Below are 10,467 nucleotides of genomic sequence, written 5' to 3' on the forward strand. Positions count from 1 at the left end.
GCCGACTGACAAAGTCATTGATGTTTAAGATGTAGCAGGCTTGGGAAAATTGACATTGTAGAGGGTCTCACATCACATCCGGAGCAGGAGAGTTTTTGGCCGCCTAAAGGCCTAACCAAAAGTACCTATAGTACAAGATAGTTTCATAGAGGATGCCACATAGGACATTGATAGGAAAAACGATTCCTTTTTAACATGGAAAGAAAGTAAGGTATCTACTACTGGTGGCGGTCATCCTTCTGGTGAATCCTCAGTTCAACTAGTTGCCGCTCCTTATCAAGCATGTGCCTTTCGTACACCCTCTGGCGTACTCAGAGTTCTTATGACTTCGGTTCGTGTTCCAGCCAGTGCTTGCAGCAGGGTTTCAAGGTCTTTCTCAGATTTCTCACGAGTGTGCTCAAGGTGATTGATGCGGATTTTATGCATTCTTGTATTTGTATCGACCTCTACGATATGATGGAGAGTTGTTCTGCCCTGAATCTCGTTTCGGGCAACTCTACGGACCAGGATTGGAAGAATTCCATCTGTTGAGCTTCCTTCGCTTATGTCGTAGAAGCTTCAGTCTCCACTAAACGGCATAGGTTGGTCTTGCTCTTCGCTCCAGGTTTCCAAGCACTCTACCCAAGGAGGCGTCGGGCCTTGGAAAGTCGGACGAGGGTTAGGATTCGGAACAAGAGCCATCGGGGTAGGTTCTCCACTTCAGGGTCGAAATCAGAACCATCAACAAAGCCTTCATCTTGGTGACCATCCACAGGGATTGGGTAATCATTCTCTGGCTCCTCTCCGAGCCATTCGGTATTGTCGTGGTTGGGGTAGTACGGGTCGTCGTGGGGATGGAATCCAGCCATGATATCTTTGCGAGAAATGGGGATATAAGAAATAACTAAGTAGACGTACTAATTAGATAATTATAAGATGATCTTTATCAGGTACTTCAATACATTGTTTAATGCATACTAGTCATATGTATTTGGGACAGGATAGACCTTCGAATAAGCGACCCTAACTCTAAATCCCCAATCCAACGAGAACATGAAGTAAAGCAAAGATCCACAGATTCTAAGTCTATGACGTCCTGGATACATATAATTTTAATGTATCCACTGGGCAATTATTGACCTATTGATAAAAATCTATTTAGTTCTCAGATAAGTAATTATAATAACACCAAATACCCCTATGGTATTTCATTGTGGTAGTGTTGGTAAGTTTTTAGACTTGTTGCCATATCACAACCATTCTTGGGCATATGCTAATCACTCCTCGGACCAGCATAGTTGATCAGGCTATGCCACTACCAAGACTGACCATACATCCCCGAGCTTACCTATGATATCCAACAATCATTACTTTTGTTTTGTTCTAGAACGATGGTAACCTTAGTATGTATGCATGCATGTATACTTTTAATAAGAAACTATTTATTTCTAAAAGTACAATTGTTTTGAAAACTTTAAATCAGAGACTCTAGTCCTAATGCATTTATAGTTTGTATATCTTATGTTGTTCGATATACTGAGTTCACTATAAACAATGCTCTGATACCAATCTGTCACACCCCCAAACCAAGGATGGCGGAAACGTCCGGGGGTGGAGGACTTCATGTACAGTATCACAACAACGAGTATAATAGTGCTCAAAGTAAATACAACCATCATAAATATAATTGAAAAAGTTACACCAAAGTATATGTGTACATGTTTCAAAATCAATTACATTATGATGACAAAAGTAAATTGTTGACAGTTTAACGTCCCATCCTCAAGGCACTGAAGTTTTTCCTGTTTCACTGATTTCCTAAGAATGCAAGTAGTTTTGAAAAAAGTGTCAACAATTAAGTTGGTGAGTTCATAAGAGTTTTGTTTGAAGTAGAAACCGTTTTCTTTGTAAAATCGATAGAGTTTGATTTCCAGAAAATCCAATATTTTCTTAGTTAAGTGTGAACAGAATATTCCTATATGATGTGTTAATGAACCCTAGAATGACCCGTAGATTTCCCCTATAATCGTCCAGCGTATATAAGTTATATAAGATTTAAGTTAGATAAAACGTTGAATATAGTGGGTTTGCCCTAGGTCCACAACCCAACGAGGAACAAGAGATGAGGCGGGCCCCACCAATTCTAAGCCAATCAAGACCGAATTCTTATATGACTCAAGCATATACGCTCAACGATTATAGTTGAATTCTAACAATTCTAGACGAAATATAGTTTTAATATCATAATAACTATTTTATGTGAACCCGGTACTTTGTATCTGTACCCCTTTTTGTATAAAACCCGGTACTTTGTATCTGTACCCCTTTTTGTATAAAAACCCGGTACTTTGTATCTATACCCCTTTTTGTATAAAAAACCCGATACTTTGTATCTGTACCCCTTTTGTTATAAAAACCCGGTACTTTGTATCTGTACCCCTTTTTGTATAAAACCCGGTACTTTGTATCTGTACCCCTTTTTGTATAAAAACCCAGTACTTTGGAATGTACCCCCTTATATGAAAACCCGGTACTTTGGAATGTACCCCATTCATGTGAAAACCTTATATAATGTAAATGATCATAAACTATACCTATTATAGTTTATCAAAATGTTTGAAATGTATGTGCAACCTAACTATACTTATTATAGTTTAGTATGTTTATTTGTGGTGTACAAGAACCCTTTCTATGTAAGTCGAAAGTATAGTACAATATAGCTATGTTTATCTTGCTATGTTTTGTACTAATGGTTATGATGGAGGATTCTCATAAATTCAGTAAGTAATTTCTTATTATATAAATATACCACTACAAGAAATACATGTAATATATGGAGTTCTCAAAGATTTAACACTTTGCTCAACATGTTACAAAGTGTTTTGAAAGTTAGAAGCTGTTAACTATCTCTTAACCTTTCTGCACTGTTTTGGAAAAGTCATAGAAAAATCATACGGAGTCGAAAACTAGATCCGTAAATTCTGAGAGTTCCTAAATTGTGTCTAGTTTACTCATAATGTTTATCATGATTTTTGGAAGCCTTTAACTTGTATTAAAATGCTCATATTCACAGACTGGTCCGGATTTGTGTTTGAAAAGACAGGTTGTTTTGTAAAAATCACCATAAATTGTAGAAAAATCGTGTGGAGATGTGCAAGTAGGAATTTTAAAGATAATAAGAGGAACTACTTGAACCTAAAACAGTTTTGAAAAATAAAATGTTTAAGTTGTCCAAATTAGTCCGTGAATGGAATTGAACTTTTCTGATGAAGGCTGTTAGAAAGTTTAGTTATGTTCTTGGTGTTTTAACTTGTATTCCCCCCCTAAAAACTTGAGAAAACATGAAAATGTAGGGGTATGAACTCACCTTGAGTGATTTCAGAAGATGAGTGTTGAAGAAGAGAAGTGTTCAACCCAAGAACACTTGAAGAATCACTTGAAGATTCGAAGATCTAACACAATTATGATGGAGTTTGTGTAAGATATCCATGATTTGAGTAGAAAGAAGTGAAATACTCATAAGGAGAATGGATTTTGCTTACCAAATGTGGAGGAAAAACCCAAGATCAGCCCTTGAATCTCGAATTCTAGAGAGAGGAAGTGAGAGAGAAAAGAGTTTGATCTTTTTGGTGAAAAGAGAGAAAATGAGAGAAGTGAGGAGAGAGGAGACTTTTCTAGCCTTTGACCAATTGTGTGGTTGGAAAAAGATGGGAAAAATACAATGAAGTGACTAGGTAAGGGCTGATGGGGAATAGTGACATGGAGTGGGTATGGGAGGTTGCTTGTGTCATAAAATAAAGGAAAGTCAACACTCCACCTTTGTACTTCACCCACTCTTTTGGATAAGGTTTTATCCTTAAAAACGTGATAATTTAATAATTATGGGTCCTTATATGTTAAAATAAAGTTTTGGGTGAAAATCTCACATTAAAACAATTAAAAACGAAGCTAAAATGAAGTCGTAGTCGAAAACCGGGAAGAAAAGCACTTCCAGCAAGGCTTCTCGGAAAAGGGTCGGAGGTTCGGTCCTCCTGAGGCTAGGTCCGAAACGAAGGGAGGCGAGGAAGCGAGAAGCGAAGGCTCGGTCCGAAGGCATCAGAATCCGAAATGGACCGAAGGTTCGGGTTCGGGTGTGGCATGCGAGGTTCGGGCCCGAGAGGACCCTTCGGGTTCGGTTCCCTTGAGCGAGGTTCGGCCCTGAGAGGACCTTCGGGTTCGGGTCTTCTTGGTTTCGGAGAGATTTGACATGCTTGGAGAGATTTCTCATACAAAGAGATATTTGGGAGAGATTTCACATACTTAGAGAGATTTGGGAGAGATTTGACATGCTTGGAGAGATTTCTCATACAAAGAGATATTTGGGAGAGATTTCACATACTTAGAGAGATTTGGGAGAGATTTGACATGCTTGGAGAGATTTCTCATACAAAGAGATATTTGGGAGAGATTTCACATACTTAGAGAGATTTGGGAGAGATTTGACATGCTTGGAGAGATTTCTCATACAAAGAGATATTTGGGAGAGATTCCACATACTTAGAGAGATTTGGGAGAGATTCTCGATAAGAAGAGATAGAGTGAAAACGATTGAGAGCAGTTTCGTGTGTGACAAATGTGAGTGTCCGGCTTCGCAATGCAAGGTCCGTAAACCCCGTTAAGCCTTGTCTAAGGATCTTACACACTCCAGATGAGTATGCAACATTGTTTTATCGGTTTTGTTCGTCACTTACCACAGTTTTAGGTTAAGGAGATCTAGATGTACGTACTTTTCGATTTATGATCTCTCATTAGAATAGCGAGTTGTTTAGTAATCAAATAACGTAAGCCCTGGTACACAAGGGTTAGTTGAGTTGACCGGTTTGACTTGTTGACTTTATTTGACTTTGAATTGACCAGAATTTGACGATTGTCACAAAAGTCTTGCCGTGGAAGGGACTTACAGGATTAGGTAGAAGTGGAAAGTTGAGTCCAAAGTTTATTGGACCATTTAAAGTTCTTCAGAGGATCAGGAATCAAGCTTACGAGCTAGAATTACCGGAAGAACAGGAGGGTATTCATAATACCTTTTATGTGTGTTATTTGAGAAAATTTATGGGAGATGTGCCTGACATAATTCCCATTTCCGAATTAAGGTTGGATGAGAGCAAGAGGTTAATTGGAGAACCTGAGGCAATTGTTGACGACAAGACTAAGAAGTTGTAACGTTAGATAGTCGATTTAGTGCTTGTGCATTGGAAACATACGAATGGGCCAAATCTCAACTGGGAAACGGAGAGTGACATGATGAGTCGCTACCCGTATTTGTTTGCTGATGTGTGATTCCGGGGACGGAATCATTCTAAGGGGGAGAGAATTGTAATGCCCGTGTTTCTAAGCTAAGCATTAATATTGACATGATAGTCTACGTTAACCTTTGTGACTCATTTTGGAGAAATGAAAAGTAATTATGTGAATATTATGTGTTTTATGTGTTTTATGCTTAATTATTAGGGTTTAAATAATTAAGAATAAAAATGTGCGTCAAAAGTTAAATATTAGATAAAGCCGATATCTATTAAGAAACTTGTAGTGGGCGTGACAAGGATTACATATATATATAAAGAACGCCGAAATCCGAGTTATAACGAAGAAGTTATGACCTGTCGAAGTTTCGCGATAAACCGGCACGGTGTCGAATGTCGTAAAAAGTGAGTTTTCAATAAACTACTTTTTGGCCTTAGTGATCTAAACGAAACTCATAGTGCTCGTTAAACCGAGAGTATGTATAAAAAGAACGCCCAAATCTGACTTCATATGAGGAAGTTATGATTTTTCGAAGTTTTAGCTTAGGAGTAGACAACTAAAAACTTGAATCTTAGATCGAGTAATTTTTAGCCGACACGACCTAAACGAGAATCGAACGTCTCATCATTAGTAGCACAACAGTAAAAAGTCTGACAAAAACGGACGTCAGATGAAGAAGTTATGAATTTTTAACGGATTTCCTGTCCCGATCTGTTAAAAATAATAATATAAAAATTAAATTCAGAATTAGCCGACGAAGTCTAAACGAAAGTTGTAGAGTGTAATGTTACGTACGCGTGCATATAAAGAACGTCAAAAACGGAGCTAGTATGCGAAATTTATGGATTTTAGAAGTTTTGGCGCGAAAAACGAGAAAAATCCCCAAAACCGAGGAATTTCGCACACGTGGACTTCGGCCACGTGTCCTCGCTTTGTATCCGATGCGTTTCTGAGCTGCTGAGTCATCCGATCTCGTGAGCTGATCTGGAGTGGTCCACTGTGAAGGCGACACGTACCCTCTTTCACGTGACCGAGCCCTCGCATGAAGCCACGGACACCCCCTACTTCGGACCTAGACCTCGGTCCAGTAAGAAGCTGTCAGCAAGCCTACGCACGCGCAGCCCACGTGCGACCCCTCTCCTGCGAGCCTCAGATCTTCGCCACCTGGAGGCTTCTCAGCCATCCGATCAGAAGCTTCCCCTATAAATAGAGGGTTGCGAGACTTCCCGGGTAACTTTGGGATTTTGCCCTTTTTCACCCCTAAACTCATATTTTTAGCATTTTGACCTCCCCCGATGCCCCGAGATCATTTCCAACGCCCGGAACACGTCCAGGAGTGCCCGAGAAGCCCGGGAAATTTATTTTTTCAGTTTCGAAACCCGACCCTCGCAGAGCTCGGTTTCTCAATAAAACTCTCGGTTTTATTAGAAACGATCATTCTAGGCAACGAAGTGCTGCCCAGTTATCATTAAATCAAGTGAGTGTATAGTCACTTTCACCTTACACATAGATATGAAGTATTTACCTTAAAATATGTGCTATGTGTAAATATGTTAATTGTTTATTGAGGTGAATGTTGAATTTATGTTTTATACAAGTTTTAAACTGTATATATATTTTTATCTACAAATATGTTGGGTAAAACATGGGTAGATAAATTAGATGATGTGTGATGAAATAAAAGTGATGAGAGGTATCGATGTTTAAGATGATCTAGTCATCTAACAAAGTATAGACAACGGCCACATACTATTTTAGATAGTCCAGTGGAACGTTAGTAGACTTGTAATCGGTACGTATGTTTGAACTATATGTTCATAAAGTGTTCTTGAACTATATGTTCATTAGGTGTTTTTGAACTATGTGTTCATCCATTAGTTCTTCTTTTTTACACTATTACGTTTCGGGGTACGAGAGTGTACGGGAGTACTTTATCAGTATTTTCCCTATACTTTTATTTGGAAGAGCTTTGGAGTCTTTGTTATTTTATGAAGTGATCAGACTAGCTTCATGAGTTAGTGATATAGATCATGAGTTGAGAGTGAGTGGTGAAATATGGGAAGAACTTTTACCTAAACGTTGGCGTGAGTGGTGCAATATGAGAAAATCCCTTACCTAAACGTTGACCCTCGTCATTCAGCAGAGTAGGGATGACAACCATGGACTGTTCTAGACGATCTGTGGAACACTAGCGGGCTCGCAACCTGTAGGTGTTAATGGACTTGAGTGTTCATTTGATGTACTCTATTCCCCCCATGAGTGCCTTTAGGGCATGTATGGCTGGGGAAACCCCTTAGTATGTTCATCAGTTGTATGGAAAACCCATTGACATGTATTGGGGGGAACTCTCATGGGAAATACCATCGATGAATAAGAGCTATGGACTTAGCATATGGAAAACCCATTGACATGTATTGTAGGAGGGAACTCCCGTGGGAAATACCGTCGATGAATAAGAGCTATGGACTAGCACATGGCGACGATGTGACTTCGTGCCTATTTGACATAAATTGCTGAAGGAAAGCAATGTTGTCACCTTGTTGGTTGTTTTATGTTAGGATGTCTTGTTTGACATAACTTGCTGAGGAACCCCCAAAGCAATGGTGTCACCCCTAGTGATAATACTTAGGCTAGGTCCCTTGTGATAGTTGTTTTAGGGACATAAAGTGAGGATAATGGGAATGGGTAATTAGGGTTATTTTGGTTGATGAAATTAATAAATTTATTGTTGATTGAGAACTTAATAAGTTTATTATTTATTGTGGGTTGAAAACCCTATATGCTCACCAGGCTCCCAAGCATGACCTACTCAATTTATTTGTATCATAGGTATCGATACGAAGTTGCTTTACACTGAGAGATTAAAAGAGAAGTAGGTGACTAGTGTAAATGAATGTACGTTTTGTTTATGCTTATGTTTTGTATTGACAATGACATCCCAATGGTTTAAATGAATAAAATACATTTCTTCGGAAATGATTTGATAACATATTTATTATGTTTTTCTGGGAAGAAATTCCGCAACACTTTTAAATCAAATGATTACTCTTAAATTATTTCAAAAGCATACATTAAACCGGTCTTTTATGGCCGTGAATTTGGGGATGTCACAGATTCGGATGCACCTTCGGGCGTATCTGAATAAAAATACATTTCTTCGGAAATGCTTTGATAACGTATTTATCATTTTTTACTAGGCACAAATTCCGCAACCTTTTTATTAAAGGAAGTATTCTGATTTTTATAAAGCATAAACAAAATTGGTATTTTCTGGCCGTAAAAACGGGGATGTCACATTATACTTGAAGTGTATCCGATCGATACAAACCTTCAAATGTTAAAGCTTGGATTCTTAAGTCATTGTGTCAAACTCGTTGGGAAAGCCGGGTTGAGACTGTAAAGTCTATTAAATTGCAACTTATGGATGTACGGGAAACTATACTTCAAGTTGGAGAAAAGGATAATGATGTTGCAATTGCTAGTGAAGCAACTTCACTAGCAGAAAAAGGACTTGGTGACTTTCAATTTTTGGTATCAAAAGTTATTTGGTATGAAGTACTAAACCATGTGAATACTATGAGTAAGAAGTTACAATCAAAGGATATGTATCTTGATAATGCTATTACATAAATAAACAAATTGATTGGGTACTTTAAGGATTATAGAGAAACTGGTTTTTCAAAAGCGATTGCTGGAGCTAAGAAGATTGCTATTGAAATGGGTATTTATCGAATATTTCTACAGAATCATTTGATTGAAAGGAAAAAAAGGCTTGACGAGAGTTCAAGTAGCAAAGAAGTTTCATTTTCACCTGACGAGAATTTCAGAGTCAATTATTTCTTATACATTGTTGATCAAACAATTTCTTCTCTTGAGACAAGATTTGAACAATTTAAAAAGTATGACAAAGTATTTGGTTTTTTATTTTCACATAATTTGAGGGGAATTGAAGATAAATATGTTAAGTTGTATCGTCATCATCTTGAAAAAGCACTCAAGTTTGAAGAAAGATCGGATATTGATGACGAGGAACTTTATACAGAGTTGAAATTATCTGCGGTCACCAATGAATTTAGCAACCCTATAGATGTTTTGAAGTTTGAAAGAACCTGATTATTTCCCAAATGCAAGCATTGCATATAGAATATTTTCGACTATTCCAGTAACGGACGCATCTGTAGAGAGAAGTTTTTTGAAATTGAAGTTTGTGAAACCTTACTTATGCTCCACAATGACCCAAGAAAGACTTAGCGATTTGGCGATGATATCTATCGAGAATGAAATCTTAGAGAGTATAAACTACGAAGAGTTGATCAACCAATTTGAAATCAAGAATGCTAGGAGAGCTTCACGGATCGTCGGTTAGCTGTTACGATATATAATTACTCATTAAAATACTATCATTTTGCTATGCTTATTGCTATAAAGTTTATCGTCATTTTAATAAACAATTAGTTTATATAATTTAATTCGTTACACGTTAAGGCCTAAGTGCCCTTTTTTATCTGCCTTGTCCTGGGCATTTGAATGCTCATGACCGGTCCTGATTGTTTCTAAAATTCATCCAACTTGTCCCATAAGGCTTTGGATGTGCAATCATCGCTAGAGATGATTTGAAGTAAGCTTGGATCACAAGTACCATGATTTGATGTGGGCATCAACCGAGTACCATTCCTCATCATCATCATCCTTGGGTTTCGATTTTCCTAAAATATGACCATAACTCAACGTACCATGACACATGTTAGAGAATATTTGTCTCTAAATTTTGTAACGAGACCTATCCACATTTAACTTGAAACTAAATTGATTGTACACATTCGTTAGAGTGCACATTAAACTGAGTTTTGGAGGAGAGGGAGTGGAGGAACTACCATGTACAATCAACATTAGAAGTTACCGAGGATATGGTCAGCAAGGAAAGAAGAAGACAACAGAGGTGTAGCGACGCATGTATGATGTCCTGCAGCACAAGACGTGACACGCAGCAGGATTGTTGTCGATGATCGATAGGAAAGCAGCAAATGGTGCAATTCTTAAGTTGTGAAACGTAAATTTTGTAAAATGTGTTCCATTTTCACATATGAAATCAAACAAATACATGAAATATTTAATCAAAAGCTACAACGTCCGTAGAAAACACATAAACATATTAAGATGGAAACTCACAAAACAAATTTAAAGATCACCAAACGGCTATTAACT

The 10,467-nt window shown here is 37.9% G+C and overlaps 1 protein-coding gene across 1 annotated transcript; it reads left to right on the forward strand.

Moving 5' to 3' along the window:
- Positions 1–8,682: 8,682 nt before the first annotated feature.
- LOC145095588 (uncharacterized) lies at positions 8,683–9,375 on the forward strand. The gene is made up of 2 exons (XM_079033438.1): positions 8,683–8,793; positions 8,920–9,375. Exons 1-2 carry the CDS (start codon positions 8,683–8,685, stop codon positions 9,373–9,375), a joined length of 567 nt encoding a protein of 188 aa, XP_078889564.1.
- The last annotated feature ends 1,092 nt before the right edge of the window (positions 9,376–10,467 follow it).

This window comes from Lactuca serriola, chromosome 3, assembly GCF_051521515.1.
Source record: "Lactuca serriola cultivar US96UC23 chromosome 3, Lser_US96UC23_V15, whole genome shotgun sequence".
Classification (NCBI taxonomy): domain Eukaryota; kingdom Viridiplantae; phylum Streptophyta; class Magnoliopsida; order Asterales; family Asteraceae; genus Lactuca; species Lactuca serriola.

Coding starts and splice junctions, on each gene's coding strand:
- LOC145095588 (XM_079033438.1), top strand. CDS start 8,683: ATGGATGTACGGGAAACTATACTTCAAGTTGGAGAAAAGGATAATGAT. Junction 8,794..8,919: donor TTGGTGACTTTCAATTTTTG/GTATCAAAAGTT, acceptor GGGTACTTTAAG/GATTATAGAGAAACTGGTTT.